This window comes from Coloeus monedula (genome assembly GCF_965178545.1).
Source record: "Coloeus monedula genome assembly, chromosome: 21".
NCBI lineage: Eukaryota > Metazoa > Chordata > Aves > Passeriformes > Corvidae > Coloeus > Coloeus monedula.
Genome location: NC_138801.1, coordinates 2139561 through 2155578, shown reverse-complemented (window position 1 = coordinate 2155578; position 16018 = coordinate 2139561). Strand labels below are relative to the sequence as shown.

General features: G+C 46.6%; 1 protein-coding gene across 1 annotated transcript; it reads right to left on the bottom strand.

The window, feature by feature from the left end:
• Positions 1-2144: 2144 nt before the first annotated feature.
• RAB14 (RAB14, member RAS oncogene family) lies at positions 2145-15344 on the bottom strand. The gene is made up of 8 exons (XM_082295253.1): positions 15167-15344; positions 8147-8205; positions 7189-7242; positions 5572-5749; positions 4446-4512; positions 3529-3616; positions 3166-3196; positions 2145-2534 (listed from the first exon to the last, which is right to left on the bottom strand). The coding sequence occupies exons 2-8, from the start codon at positions 8196-8198 to the stop codon at positions 2357-2359; spliced, it is 648 nt and encodes a 215-aa protein (XP_082151379.1). The 5' UTR covers positions 8199-8205; positions 15167-15344; the 3' UTR covers positions 2145-2356.
• Positions 15345-16018: the final 674 nt, after the last annotated feature.

The window sequence follows — 16018 nt, the reverse complement described above, 5'->3', positions numbered from 1 at the left end:
TCTTCTCCAGGACACTGATCCTGGCACAGCCCTGGACAGTGGCAATGCTCCGAGTGCTGGGGCTCCTCCTTGCAGGACCGTGTCCAACACTGGCATTTCTGTCCTTGTACCTCTTCATGGCTGCTGGGTGAGCAGCTCTTGCTCTCCCGAGGCTTGGCTGCATCACTTGTCTGAAGCAGGTGGATACAGATAATGGCTCCTTAACAAAATTACAATCAACTTACTCCTACTTAGTGGAGGAGAAGCCACTTTGTAAATCCTTCAGGCAGCAGGACAACACAGGCCAGGGGCTGTGCAGTGACTGTCCCAGCCCTCCCCACCCTTTCCTGGGGACAGGCTTTGGCATCACTCTCAGTCTTGCCCTTTCTCATCCTCATTAGAGATAACATTTTTCTATGCAGCATCACCAAGCCATTGTCAGAGTTCCCTGGGAACAAACACCACCCTGCCCTGCTTCCCTTAGAGAACAGCTTTGGGCTCTGGGAACCCCTCTGAAGTTTGTGCCAAGTAAGGCCCAGGGTAAAGGTTGAGCACAAATCCCAGCACTCCAAGGAGCTCTCCCCCCTTGGAGGTCCCACTGTCAGCACAGAGTAACACACAGCAGGGAGGTTTATCTAGATACAGGTACTTTATTTACAAATATTTAGATTAATAGCATTGTTACATCAAATGAGGAGTACAGCAGTCCAAACAGATCCTTTCTGTGACAGAAACAATAAGACCTACTGTAACTTACTCTGGGAGTACAGGTATTGCACCTCAACAAGCTGTAGTCATTACAACACTGACTTCACATCAGCAGCAGGTCGTGGTCCCTGGGCAAACCCTGGTGCAGCCTTGGGTTAAGCAGGATGCAGGAGCTGGAGATCTTGAACATACCCATCTACTGAGGAACAGGAGTTAAAAAAGGACTAACCAGACAAAACAAAGGGACAGCACACAAGTTACCCAAATCCTATGTCTGCACATTCCAGTTTTGGCTTTTATTTAACATTGACTGTACAATACTCTGGTACCACTGGTTACTTACAAGTCTGAACATTGTACAGTTTTAGTGTCTAGAGAGGGATTTTCAGACTACTTTGTATTTGAAATGCTGCAATAAGCCTGATGTGGGACACTGGATTGTGGTTAAGCACTTACCCCCTTCCATTTTTAAACCATGTGAGGTTTTCCAGGTGAAGCTGCGTAAGGAGCCACAGTAAAACCCCACATTAGTGCAGCAACCATGTGACACCCCCTCACACACAAGCCCGGCTGTGGCACCCCAGGAAGGATGTACCTGAAGGCTTGAAGCAAGACCCTTTAAAGAAACCCCTCACACAGCACTGTTAAAAAAATACAAGAGTAGTTAAAAATCCCTAGAGAGCACATGTTGTTCCAACTGTCCAGTTCAGCCTCTGCCCATTCCCAAAGTTACAGGTATAAAAGCAGGAGGTGTGCGAGAGCCCGGCCACGGCTGAAGCCCGAGAATGCCAAAGAGAAGCAGGTAGAGCACTGCTGAGTGCCGAGGGAAGGATTGCACAGTGCAGAGATGAGAGCCCCACTAGTGTTAACGTCTGTGTCCCCCAGCACCGTGGGGACCCTGTGAGTGATGCCCAGCAGCTGCAGCCACAGCTGGGCTGTGCTGCCAGGGGGGCACAGAGAGCTCAGACTGTACAAAACGGGGGGTTCTTACACACTGTTCTAATGCCAGGCATCATTTTCTTCATTAAAATCATATACACAGGATGTATTTAACTGTTAGCTCAGTTCCTTCAAATTTTATACATATTTACGTTCTGTTAACAAAGGTAAAGGATAAAAGTGGCAAAAAAAATGACATAAAGCTATTGAGCACAAGAATGAAGAGATCACTTCCCTGCGCCACCCCGACCCCAGCATCCCACAGGGAATTCTTCCAACAAAAGCACATCATTACAGAGCCCCTCGCTACCATCGGAAGTCATTTCACAGCAAAAACTTATCCTTTACTACGGACAGCTCGAACAGTTAGAGGTGGGGAAGAAAGGCCAAAGAACCATAAAATAAACCATACAAGACAAAGCCCTGCGAAAGTGTAAAATCAGGAGTCCGGCATCAGTGCTCAGTTTAAATTATGTATCGGTGACACTATCACAAGGACAATCAAGGAAAAAAAAAACTTCTAGATTTACCATGCAGGAGAGGTTTTATTACTCTACTTGCCTTTGATAACCTGATTACATCTAAAGTTGTTTAGCAGTTTAGTACTGTGTTAAACTTGTCTCAGAGTTTTAATTAAACCCAGTAAGATGTACAGAAGATGGGGAAGCGGTCAAAAGCACCACTCCCTAGAGCCAGAGGTGAGGGGTCAGGAGGAGCCACGGAGGGGTCACTAGCAGCCACAGCCTTCTCTCTGGGGCTGGGGTTCGCTCGTTAGCCGCCCCCCCTGCGGGGCTGACGGTTTGTGCTGTACGCCCGACTCGGCCGCGTTCAGGTCCAGGCTTCCGTCTTGGATGTTCTGGTAGATTTTCTTGGCAGCCTCCAGGAACGCATCCTCCACGTTCTCTCCACTGCAAGAGAGCAGCAGAAGTTACTGGGGCTGAGTGCTGCTTCTGGAGGGAGCTGGGCAAACACTGCCCTGGGACCTGACAGGCACTGCCCCGTTCTCTTCCAGCCCAACAACCCAGCCCCGGGACAGGGCAATGCCCTCCCTGGTCACTACAGCCATCAGCACCAGCCCAGAATATGGAATATGTGCCAAAGCACTGAGGAGCAAAAATAAGCCAAGGCATTGAGCTACGTGCACAGGGCAGTTCTGACAGAGGCTTAAAGACAAGGGAGCCACTATGGATCAAAATCTCTTTTTGTTACAAAGTTCTGCTCTGACAGGTGGCAGTGGGAGCCACATTTCCCGGTGGCCCTGGAAACACAGTGACATAGCTGGCCCCAAGCATGGCACAGCAATTCTTCACTTAGTGGAGGGACTGGTCGTTGCCTTCAAACCAAACTTTCAGCTCTGAACACCCGGGGGAAGGAACCCTTTACCCACATGAACACATTCCACACTCAAATAAGGCCTGAAATCCCAATCAGTTCATTTGAATTCAACCAGTCTTTGCCTGAAATGCAGCCAGAGGTCTCAGTTCCAAGTTACTTTCAAGTCAAAGCAAACAGACCAATGCGAGCAGTTCAGTCACTTACGTTTTTGCACTTGCTTCAAGGAACAATAAACCTGTTCAGAGACAGAGGTTTAAGTCAGTGCACAACACACCTCAAACAACCCAAAGTCAGACACATCATGACCTTCCCATTACATGCAAGACACTATTTTAGTACTGAACAAGGTTTTGTGACTATGTTAAGGCATCAACGCCAGCATTTCTAGAACTTGATTTCTAGAACTAAGCACAATTAGCACTATGCCAGACTGCCTGAGGCACAGCAGGAGTTTGTCCATACAATTCCATGACTCTGAAGTGTAAGCTTGCAGCTATCAGTGCTGAGGAATCACTTTAACATCACTATCTTGTAGGAAATGTACCAGCTCAAGAGAAAAAAACACACCATTTTCTTCAGCAAATTGTTTGGCTTCTTCATATGTAACATCCCTCTGTGCTTCCAGGTCTGCTTTGTTTCCTATGAGGATTATCACCTGGGTCAGGAGAGACAAAGTTAGTCTGGGAAAAAGCTTATGAGCCTTTTCACTGCCACCTTCATTATTAATGAGACTTTTTAAAAAACCAAAGGGAAATATGCAGAGCAGATTATCTACAGAAGCCATGCTCCTTCTGGAGAACTCTGCTCTAGCATTCCCCACTTTGGGAAAGCAGGAGCAGCATCTCCAGCTGTCACTTTCCAAGGCTTTAGGATGTTCTCATGAGATGAGGTCCTAAAAAGCAGTGGTGCTGCTCTTTACTCATGAGAGCCATACCCTGAGCCACTTCTTGTGTTTGTTTAAACAGCTGCTAATCCAGACAATCTTTGAAGTTTTCTCTCATCACAGTACAGATTTCTCATCAGTTTGGTGCTAAGGTATTTTAGAGGCATTCAGGAACAATCTGAAGAACAACAGCTCTGTGATATGGGCAGAGAGACCCAGAAGAATCTTCCTCCACAAAACCTGGTCAGCTTTTGCTGGAGATCCAATTTACATTCCAACCTAAGGACAGCATTCACCTCATTACTGACAAAGCAAGGAGTAACACAAGTCAAGGTTGGTCCAGATTTCATCCCAATTTTGTCTCCAACTGCTTCAAATAGACCCTGAAAGGTGAGTGGCACAAGAAGACTTTTAGAAGAAGCCATTTTGCTCCAGCTGCAGTAAGGCAAGTGAATCACTGCACTCTGCAAGTGGGAACAGGAGCAGCAGAGAGAACACAGGCAGCTCTTGCAGAGACCACTGCAGTGCTTTGGCCTGAGCCTCCCACCTCTTGCTCAGGGAGAAGCAATCTTGCTTTTAAGCTAAATGAAGTCCAACTTACAGTATTTGGATTGGTGAGGTTCCTTGCATCTGTCAGCCAGCTGCTTAAGTGATTATACGTACTTCTTCTGCAAAGAATCAAGAGAGGACAGTTTTAGCCTTTTATAAAATATTTAGGTGCCAACAGCAGAGTCAGCATCCAAACACAGCAACATCCATCATCCCTGTTCTTCTCCCCACATCAAGACAGACAAAGAAGCAGCAGTGTGGACTCTCAAACTCAAGTCAAGTTTAAACCCCTGGAGCAGCTCTTACACCACCAGTGGAAAGCCAGCCCAATTCCCACTGCTAGCACACAGCTCTGCACACAGACAATGCTGATGCTGTTCTGTACAGAACACATTAAAGGGTTTCCTGTCAAATACTCTTACAGAACACAGTGCAGCAGAACAGCACTTCGGTAACAAACTGCAGAAGTTCATATTTTACTCAAGATTTGCACAAACAGGAAATACACCTACATATGCAGGAAAAACAAAGAAGTGCCTGAAGAATATCAAGAACAGCCCCAGTGGAAGATGAGAGACGTGAGAAAGCAAAAGTATCTCAATGCATCTGATGCAGTATTTTTTCAGCAGCATCTTTAGTTTTCACCTCTAGAGGAAGCCAGGATGGCTCCTGTGCAGGAGCAGGCTGCTGGGGAAGAGGCCCAGGGTCAGGCTGAGGCCAGGCTCTCTCCCCACCACACCCCGGGCAGTTCCACACGTTCACTGCGGCACAGCCGTGCTCTGGGCTGGGCCCACTGAGGACACCCCTGCCAGGTGAGCAGCGCTGCCACTGCCTCCACAGCAGCAAAATCCATGTGCTGAAGAGCAGATTCTAAGGACAAAGCCAGTTCTTTAAAACATCTTCAACACAGGCAGGCACAGCTTGAAATGGCAAACTCTTCAGGCTCAGCAGCAGCGAGATCTTCCAAGAAAAGCAGCTCACATCATTCCCTGTGTCTCACGTGCAGCTCTTTAAGTAGTGGGGTATTTAGATAAGGTGTAGCAGGCATCACACACCAGGATGCTGCTCATCCAGGCACACACAGAGCCTTTGAGCCACAGGGACAGACAGACAGACAGAACTCACAGGGCTGTGCATCCCAACCTCACCAAGCACACCCAGAGCTCTGCTGCCCTTACCTGGTGATGTCGTAGACCATGAGAGCTCCTGCTGCTCCTCTGTAGTAGCTTCGTGTGACAGCCCTGAATCTCTCTTGTCCTGCTGTATCCCAAATCTGTAGTTTAATTTTTTGGCCACTAACTTCAATTATTCTTGTGCCAAATTCAACACCAATTGTGTGGGGACAGTCTGCCATAACTGTCATGAAAAATAAGAGCAAAGATCAGATCTTCCTAGGACAATGTTTCCTTGCTGCAAAGATATGACTACCACAAGTTTTCAGTTATCTTTACTAGATTTTCAGTCTCTAAAAAAGCATTTTTACAGCTACAGTTCCCAAACTGCATCACTTAACCAGAAATAAAATGCTGTATTTCCTGAGCTGTTGTTAGTTGAAAACAGTTATAAAATTCCTTGCCTTCTCTGCTGCTCTTTGGCCATACATAGCAGAAGGCACCAAGTCAGCTGATTCCCAGTCTATCCTTGCAGAAACGGTTAACTATTTTAATGCAGTAGGAAAAGATAATTTTTAGGGAATTACCAAGAAAGATACAGTTAAAAAGTGTGTCACATCTTCAAAAACAAATGCCAAAGTTGGTTCAGACAGGGCAACAGCATGACTGTCCACAGGAAAACACCAGTTTCATAAGTAGCTACAAACACACCAAATCAAGTCCAAAAAGGCATCTTTCCAGTTAGGATAAACTCATGTTAATAAGCTCATCTTTGAGAAAGATCAAGAAAATACAGACAGGATGAGGATCTACTCAGGCTACCTAGAGTTAGTGGCAGTCTCACAGAGGTGTTTGGCACATTAGTTTGGTTGTACTGCTTTGGCTTGGTGCTCACGGAGTAAGAACATTCTCCTCATGGAGAAACTGACCATGTGCAAAATGGCATTTAAGTAATTGGCTGATACTACATTTTCATTAAAAACAACAATCAGAAATCCCTATTTCTACTAGAAAACAAGTATTTTAACTGCAGCTTCGACCCACTTGTTACCCCATCACAAGTAGCACATGGTGATGCCTGTACTGATAAATACCTACAGACTTACTCACTGAATGAGGTCACAGCTGCTGCAAACCCCAATGCAACACACACGAGGAAGAACTGAAGCTAATTCTTAATTAGTGATGATACCATACATGAGAAAATGTTTCAGCTGGGAGAGACTGCAGTAAGCCCTAAACACCATCGCCCAGAGCAGGCCAAGTGTCCTGCAGGGCTGCTTAAGGCTGCAAACAAGGACTCAAAGAAAAATCATTGTTCTCCTTTTGAACTCCTTAACAGCACTAAAAACTCCAACTGCTTGTGATCAAGCTACACCAATACTGAAGACATGTGAAGTTCAGTCATGAAATTTCTTTGTTCATATCAAAATCCACAGAAAAGCTGTTAAATCAGATCCAGTCCTCCCACTCCTCACAGGCAGGACTGGCTGGAGCAGGTTTTGCCATTACTACATCAACATTTGTTTCTGCATCTGCTGAAGTCAAACCAAAACTGTGACCCAGTACAATCCAAACTCATACAGAGTAAGACACCAAATCGAGCTCATGCACGATGGAAACAGGCAGGAAAAAGGTATGAAGGTGCCAGGTAGAATAACTATCATGAACTGCAATACTCACACTTCTTTTCTGTGAATTGATGAAGCAAACAGGACTTTCCTACACCCATGTCCCCTGTTACAGAAAGAATAGTTAAATCATTGTTGCAACAAGCACATTTTCTTCATCCCACACAACAAATGGCACAGAGACATTCATTTCTCAGGTCAGATGGGCAGCGTTCTATCCCTGGCTACATCCTCACATTTATCAACTTTGGCACTAAAGCTCTGGTTACAGGAACAGGCCTGCAAGTGAGAGTGGAGCAGAACACTCAAGAAATAAGTTAATTTGTATTACTGATTTTACAACTGGATCTCACAAGGTTATAAAAAGGACATCTGAAGAAACTAAAATGTAAAATACACTTGGTTCTTGCTCCTTCCTTACTTGCAATTGCCAGTAAGAACATCAAAAATACAGAAAACCATCCAGAACACCCCAAGAAATTGCTCCATTTCCACTGATCCTCTTGCGCAATGCCAAGAGTGAGACACAGCAAGATCTTTTAAGAACCAACTTTTCCAGAGGCTGAGCCTGTCACAGCAGCCTGACTACAAACCTGTACAATAACACTGCAGATCATTTACACCTACACAAGGTCATTAACAATTAAACAATTAACAGCAAGACCAGTTTTTCCAGGAGAGCAATAAATGCAATCCCTGAGAGTCCCTGACTAAGCAGCCAAGGAAGGTGCAGCTAAAAGCAACATTTAAACACAAAAATATAGCCTGACAGAGATTTATAAGCCTCATGCAACGGTTTCCGATCAGCACTTGTGCCTTCAACATAAACTCCAAAACCTTTGAGATTAATGATGCAAAAGGCTCCAGTAAATGCTAAAGCTGTAGAGAAATGTGGTGACCTGTGAGGACTGAGGTGGGACAAGCACCTACTGAAAGCAGCATGACACAGCCACAGGTGTCTCAGGTATCCACACAGCAACATGAACAGGTGTGTGCCCACTGGTACTTACCAATAATGATGTACTTAAAGATGTAAGAATAGTTGTAAGGTGCAGTTGCCATTGTGGCACTGAAATAAAAAATAGAACGCATCAGAACTGATACTTGTTCACCAAACTCAAGCCAATTCATCCAGTTTAGTTCATCTAAGCAAAAAAATTCCCCCTTCCTCTTCCCCCACAACAACCCTTTCATTCGCAGTTCAAATTTGTGTAGTTCCCCACAGTCACTGAATTAGTGGCACAGACAGCCAGCAAAGTTCCCACACCGTTTGCTCTGAGCCCCTGTCAGTAAAGCCTCCAAGCAGAAACATGCTCTGAGGTAGTACTGACAATCAGTAGACTGATTAGATAAGAAAGACTTAAAGCTGTTGAAAAGCTCAGTCCCTCCTTGCTCTGCACAGTCACGGCCAGACCAGCGCTCACCCGCCAAAGAGCTGATGTATGAACTGAAAATAAAATCTGACTCCAGCACAAAATCTGAAGAGATTTAACAAAACCAGCAAGTTGGAGCTATTACCTCACACTTTTGAGACTTGCAACAGCAAAAAAGGAAACAGTGCAGCCAGCAAACAGCTAAGATTTAGAAGAATGCTGCAGCAGCGTTGACCGGGGTCTGGGGCGATGCTTGTCCATGTCGGAAAAGCGGTGCAAGCCACAAATCAGATGTTCAGGAAGTTAGTTAACATCTCTGTGGCTTTGTCAGCATGGCAGTGTTACAGCAAGGCTGCTGAGCAGTTTCTCTTGTTTAAAAAGCAGCCGAAGTACCTCTAATATTCCAGAATTTTCCTGTGCTTTCCTAAATGTCGAGGGAATTAGAACTGGCTTCAGCTGTTTAAATCTGCAAGGAGTAAAAGCTGACTTACCAACTAACACATCAGTTAGCCAGGATTACACATCTGTACGGGCCAGATGTTGCCAGTTAACATAAAAGATGGGAAATGCCTGCTTTTGCCCCCGGTTTTAAGTTAAACTGGATACACTGTGATCAGTTAAGCAAGTGGAAAATTTCTAGCAGGAATTCAGTGCTTCCCTTCCTGCTCCTGCATGGCAGAGAGCCAGCCCTTACAAACACATGGTACTCCTTACAAGGAACATTGCTGGAGCCTAGAAAGATTTTCATTAGGTCATGTGTCATTCACATGACGAATGAAACCAGTACTGGAAAGAAATACAGAGGAAAGCTTACAGGCCTGGGACTTTCTCAAAAGCAAAGTACTGTTCCTTGAACCACGATTAATCCCTCTCAGTGAACTGCAGCAGTAAGAAAGGTGAACAAATCTCATTCCCAGCACAGAGCCAGCAGCCTCCGCTTCCCAGTGCAGAGATTTGAGGCAAACACGCTTATCTAGACCTCAGAGGGGGAACAACTCCCAGGGAAGTTAAGAAGGGTTTACTGAGTGCCAGGCGCTGCTCTGCACCTTGTCTTCCCTCCGTGCCTGGCTCAGGAGATGGAAACACTCAGTCCTTCTATCCCAAGCAGTATGTAAAGCACCTCTGCTAAGGCCTATATAGACACACGCTGTTTTACCAAACCAAGCTTATTGCAAGATAGGAAATAAAGTGGCAATTTTGGACAGTAATTCAGCAAGCAAGGCAGCAGCTTTACTGCCTTATTTCTTGGAAGAGTCCAGAGTTACAGTACCAGCTTCAACACGTGCACTGGTTATTTTCAACAGCATTAAATAAAGACAAGTCACTGCTCCATATTGAGTTCTAAATGAATGTGTCACTGTGGAAACAACCAGTCCTTCAAGTTTCCTGAACATCTTCACACATTATGTTTTTCTTCTTCTCCAGCATGTCCCAGCACAGTAAACTGGGCATGCAAAGCATGTGTTCTTGCAGGACACTTCACCTGCCACTTGCCTTCTGAGCAGAGGCAGGACCAACATGCTCACGGCTCAGCTCCATTTGATGGCACACAGGGCTAAACTGGGGGTTTACAAGGTAACTGGAAGTATAAAAGAGAGCTTGAAAAAGCTGATTTATACATGCAAGTACTTCAGGAGGAGAGCAGGAACTGCACCATGCTCCACAGAAAACAGCTGGGTGTTACAGCCACAAGACACCAAGAGCACCAGTATGGACCAAAGATCTGTGCATTCTGAGGATGGAAATATCCAGTAACCTACGATGTTAAAAACCCCAAACAAACCAACCAGCATCATGAACTCCAAGACAGGGAACCAACCACTCGTGGGGCTATGAAAGCTGCAGAAGGCTGGGTGCCCTCTCTTCTTCCCAAGACCAGGGAGGCCAAGGAATGCCAAGTACTCACAAACACAGGGAAGTTTCATGTTTCTGAGCACATGACTCTAGGATATCACCATATGGTAAACAACATTGTGGTGCTGTGCTGTTCCAACCAGGGGGAAATGCATCCTGCTATCCAAGTGTGTAAGTGGCATCACTGGAAAGTGAGGAGGACTTTAATAAAGCACGGAGAAACTGCAAACTCAGTGCAGTCTATAACAAACTGAATTTGAAGCGAGTCTCAACTAGACCTTCATTGCTAAATATACAGCTCTGTTTATTTGTCAGACTGTTTCTGTTTGCTGAGATATGTCTATTTCCATTATGCCCTTTAAGTTAGAAAGTCTAACTATGCTATTTCAATGCAAAAAACCATTGATACTGCATTTATTCCAAGGGTCACATTACAGAAAAGATTCTGAAATACTCCAAACCATTAGTAAAGGTCAGGATTTTTTTCTGGAGAACAGATGACTCCTTTAAATAAAAAATAAAATAAACACCCAAACAATACTAAAACAACCAAACAAGAAACTTTTAAATGCTCAAATTCCAGTAAGGATTAGCAGGAATTCAAGCTGCACTCAGATCTTGGAATAAAAGTGATATTCCACAAGGACTCTGTGCTGAAGGAGAAAAAAAAAATGCAACAAACTAAACACAGAAACCCTGCTGAGAATTCAGCCTTGGAAAACTGACCACCTCAGCATTTGCTGCAGACGAAAGAAGGAAGTCCAGACAAGAACAGGGCACAACAGGGGTCAGTAAATTCTAAACTATCAGCTACATGTCAATGCAAGGCGTTGATAATGTTGATAACCATCACCCATCTGTAAAAACTCGAGTTCTGCCTCTACCCTCTCTGTTCCAGACATGTGAATCTCAGTAGTTCCAATATGGGGGGATGGGGCTTTCCTCTTGGGAGAGCTGCGAGGGCAAGAACTGCAGGGCTGAGGAAGTTGCACATAAATATCCACAGCTCAGCCTCGGCCACTGCTGGCATTGTGCACTATGACATCAAAGTTAACCAGCCATGAATTTACTGTTAAAAGAAAGCAGAAGTTTAGTCTGGGAGCTTGGCCTACCTGCCATCCTTCTTCCGGGAAAGTCTGCCAGCTCAGAGCAAGCTTTGGCTCCCTTCTCCCAGGTAAGGCTGCCCTGGAGCCCAGAGCATTATTGCAGGATGGCCCCTGGCCAGAGGATCGTGGCTCACTATGCACAGATTTATGCTCATTTCAAAGCCTGTACAATTCATTTCTGCATTACATTAAGACTGGTAATTTTACAGTGAGCAGTGTCGCCAAATCCATTTTCCACATACCGACGACTTCTTTATTTTTAAATAAAAAGTTGAAGATGACCTTAATGAGATACCAGTACATCTACCTCCTCTAATCAACAAGCACTACACAGATATTTAGAAATCTCACTGAAGCCTTATTTCAAGTATCAGCTACATCTGTACACCCTGAGATAAGACTGTTCTGGGCACACTGCTGTAACATTCTTTATCACAATAACATAACTGTAAATATCAGATTCATACCAGCCTTTGTGAGACTTGTGCAGTTCCTTCCAGCTCAAGGACACGGTCTTAACTCTTCACTGGATATCATTTGCATTGAGAAATGTAGTATCTGTATGCTCAACAAGAAGCAGATGTGTTATGAAACCAGAACCTGCATGCAGAGGGTTTATTAGACACTGCTGTGGTTCACACCATCAGCTGATGGATGGTCCATGTCCAGGGATGAGACCTGGAGAAAAAAAACCTACAACCTTAGCACTGCCCAGTTTTTACTGGTTCCCTGAAAAGCACAGCACTCTGCAGCAGGGAACCACTGGTTAGTTACTCTGAAGCAAAATGCATTTTGTAGTCCATCTAGCCAGCCAGGTGTTCTGTGCACCATTCTTCAATGGTGTGCAGCAGGAAAGGCTCTCACAGTTGAAGCTGCAGACTTATTTCGATATTAATTAACAGACAACATTAAGATTGATAAGGGGGATGAGCTGGAGAGAGGTAGAATTGTTTCATTTCACAATTGCACTTTTCCCCTGATAAAGGCTTTTGTCAAGCACACAAAACAATGTGGTTCAACTTGTACCTTACTTCAGCAGGCTACCAGAAGCAGTCTGTGAGTGCTTCAATTGTGGTCATCTGTAAGATCACAGCACACTGGGAGGTAGTAACAGTTCTGTTATCAATTCATTCACCCAAGCACTGAATTCCCATAGGTCTGTGTCCACAGCAAGCTATGAGGTCTGCTACAATTAAATTCCACTGTGGTTCTCTCACTTTCACACACCAAAGACATTCACGTCTTCCTAAACCACAACAACATCTTGGCCTTCTTTAAGATGATGCTCTGCAGCCACCCTGCTCTGCTTATTTATTCGTTTTTGCAGGCTTGGCTTTACAAAGCCCTGCTGTGCCTGATCCCTGAGAAGTGTCAGAGCCTGCTGCAGCCTTCACACCTGTCTGACAACATCACTTGTTGCTGGCCAGTTCCTTACTCATCCCTCAGCTCTTCCAGAGTCATCCTCCCTGGCTTCCCCCACTTGGATTTCACCAAAGCATCAAATTAGCACAAGACAGTAAATTTGGCTGAGCTGATCTTTGACACCCAGCAGCCTCTGTAAGCTGCTGTCCAGGATCACTTTGCATTTCCATATTATTCCTACACCCAGTACTCTTTCCCTGACAGCACACGAGGCCTGCAGGCTCTGGGGCTCAGACCCACCAGCTGCAGCCCTGCAGAGCCCTTTCCAGGCTGTTCTTGAAGAAATGCATTTGATACACTCCTTAATCATATGGAACACCTTAACCCAGCCTGAAGCCTAGAAGGTTTTTCTAAAGGCTTCACAGGCCTTCACTTCTCCTTCCTACAGGAGGAACTTCATCTTTATCTTTAAATCAAAGCTACGTATCACACTACCTTCACTTTCTGACTTTCCTCACCAGCTCTACAGTCACACCCATGTTGTGCTGGTTATCCTTCTACTGGTTTCACATACTGCTTCATTAACTTACTCCATTTTGCTTCCTAAACTTCCTGCATTTATATGTGCACACCTCAATTCTCCCTAACCACACCCCAGCAGCAGGGCTGACCTAATCACTGCATACCTGTCCTCCTCAGCTCAAGCACCTTCTGCCATGTCCCTCCTCTCAGCCATCCTTCATCCACTTGTATTTTCTCACTTATCCCACTCTCCTCTTCCTACAGAACACTCCAACCTGTAGCACATGTCTGTTCACAGCAGGAGAACAGAGGTCCAGAGACATCAGGTAAATTTGGGACAGTATATACAAAACCAGAAGAGTTTTCTGTCATTCCAACAAATAAGAACAACACTCTGCGTCATCACCTTGGAAAACAAAAGTCACAGACATTTTAGGTAAAAATTAACTAAGATCTACCTCCTGTTTCAGGAAGATACAGCAAAATGAGAACCAATCACAAGCAGGTTTCATTAGATGCCCAGGAGTGAGCAGGTAATTTTAAAATGTTATTTACATTTTACATCCCAGTACCTCCAGTAGAACAGGTTTGTTTCCAAACTGCTGTCCTTCATAAGAACTCCTCTTTTTTTTTTTTTTGTTATTCATAAAATGGGAAAGGAAAAGAGGAACTTCTTCCTTCCACTCAGATTTATGACATTTTCAAATCCCTACAGGAAGCTAGCAAATTCCTTTCTAAACCATATTAAATTGTGACATTTAGTAATTAAATTCCCCAAGGTTTGTATTTTCTTCCCATTCCCGAGTAATGCCCAAGCACAAGGGCCCCTCAGTCCAAACCACGACAGGAATCAATCCCGGCCAATACTTTCCATAGGATAACATCTGGCTCCTGAAAAGGATGTGGTGACTTGGGGTTTGATATGACTTAGGATACAGTCAACCTGAGTAAATCTTGTTCACTAAGGGCTTCTGTTACCTCTGAAAGATGTCCCAACAACACAGATCTACGCCGTTTCAAAGCAAAGGCCACACCAAGTAACCTCCAGAGACACTGCCAGAGACACCCCAGTGCAGTCACCCACCTCTTCCTGGCTTTAGTACAAGGATAATTCAGTACAACTCCAGTTCGAGACAAAGCTCCCAACAGATGTTGTAGGTACTTAAACTGTGCTGCAAACAGGCAATGAACAATTAGGAGAAAGAACAGAATTTCACTCTGTTTAGCCTAAATAAGCTTTGACAAAAGAAACAGCCTAGAATACTTTCACTGTTTTCTCAAATAGGAAGTGGCTTTTCCTTCAACCCTCAAAGCCATTTTTCTGTCAAAGTTCATGACGGCACACGTCAATATAACAACTAAAAGCAGAGATAACGCTGCACATCAGCCACATATACGCTACAATATACACATACACACCCTACGTGCAACTGCAACAGCTCGTAAGGGGGAGATATAGAAACATATATATATAAATACCGCCTGTGTTTGCTGGTGGCGTTGCCGACTGTGCAGTGCAGAGGAGCAGTGGGAGGCGGCGGTGACACAGAGCAAAGCGGCCTAGTCCTGCCCGGCAGCCTCACCCCTCTCGGCCCGGCCGCCCCCTCCCCTCCCTGCCGGCCCCGGAGCCCGCCCGCAGCGTCCTCGGGGCCGCACGGCGCCCCGCGGGCCCGCCGGGCCGCGGCTCGGGGAAGCACCGGGACGAAGCGCCGCCGACCGGGACCCGCCCCGGTCCGCCCGGCCCGGTGGAGCCTCGGCGCGGGGCCTGGCGCGGCAGGCCCGGCCGGGCGGGCGCCCCTCCGGACCCCCGTACCTGTGGCTCGGGGCTCAGGGAGCTGTGCAGCGCGGCTGTGCGGGCGGTGCCCCGCGGGCTCTGTGGCTCGGCTCGGTCCGGGCTCGCTCCGCTGCCTCAGACGCGGCTCCGCTGCGCCCCCATCACCCCCGCAGCCAAGATGGCGGCGCCCCTCGCACGGGGTTTCCCCTCCCACTCTCGACGGGCGCCGGGGCCGCACAAAGAGCGGGCGCGAGGGCGCCGCAGCGCAGCCAATCACGGCGGCCGCTGCCCGCCGAGGCCCCGCCCATCCGGCCGGCGCGAGGGGAGGGGCCGGGAGGGGCGGGAGCGCGCGCTCGCGGCGGGCGGCGGGGCGGGGCCGGGGGCGGGGCCGCGCGGGAGCGGCGCGAGGGGCGGGGCGGGGCGCGGCGGGAGCGCGCGCGCCCTCAGGCGGAGGAGGAGGCGCGGCGGCGCCTGAGGGCGGAGCGGGGCCTCGGGCACGGCGGAAAATCCCGGATTTCCGCGCTTTTCTTCGTGGAAAAGTGGGAGTGACCCGCCCGGAAGCTCCAACTCGCCCGGAAATGGTGCGAACGGGAACAGCCCGGCACGGTGCAGGTACGGGGCTGTAGAACAGTGTCCAACATCTCTGAGGGGCTGCAGAGCTCGGCGTCTGTCTCCAGTAACATCATCGGGTGCTTTGCCCTGTCCCGTGAAATTCTCTGAGTTATTAATTTGGGCTTTGATTATTTTGAGTAGGCTTTTTAAACACTTGTGGCAGGCGATACTAAAAACCTAAAACCACCATATACTGCCCAAATCTCACAGCTCAAGGGATTCAAAATATAAATCGGTGGTTCAGGAGATGAAAAACTGTATCAAAAAATTTCCCCAATA

What these genes read in the sequence shown, in the direction of transcription:
- RAB14 (XM_082295253.1), bottom strand. Translation starts at nt 8,198, where the DNA reads ATGGCAACTGCACCTTACAACTATTCTTACATCTTTAAGTACATCATT. An exon ending in ATGGTCTACGACATCACCAG is followed by an intron (nt 4,513 to 5,571) that starts GTAAGGGCAGCA and finishes GATTCTTTGCAG; the next exon opens with AAGAAGTACGTATAATCACT. An exon ending in ACAATTTGCTGAAGAAAATG is followed by an intron (nt 3,197 to 3,528) that starts GTGTGTTTTTTT and finishes GTCTCTGAACAG; the next exon opens with GTTTATTGTTCCTTGAAGCA.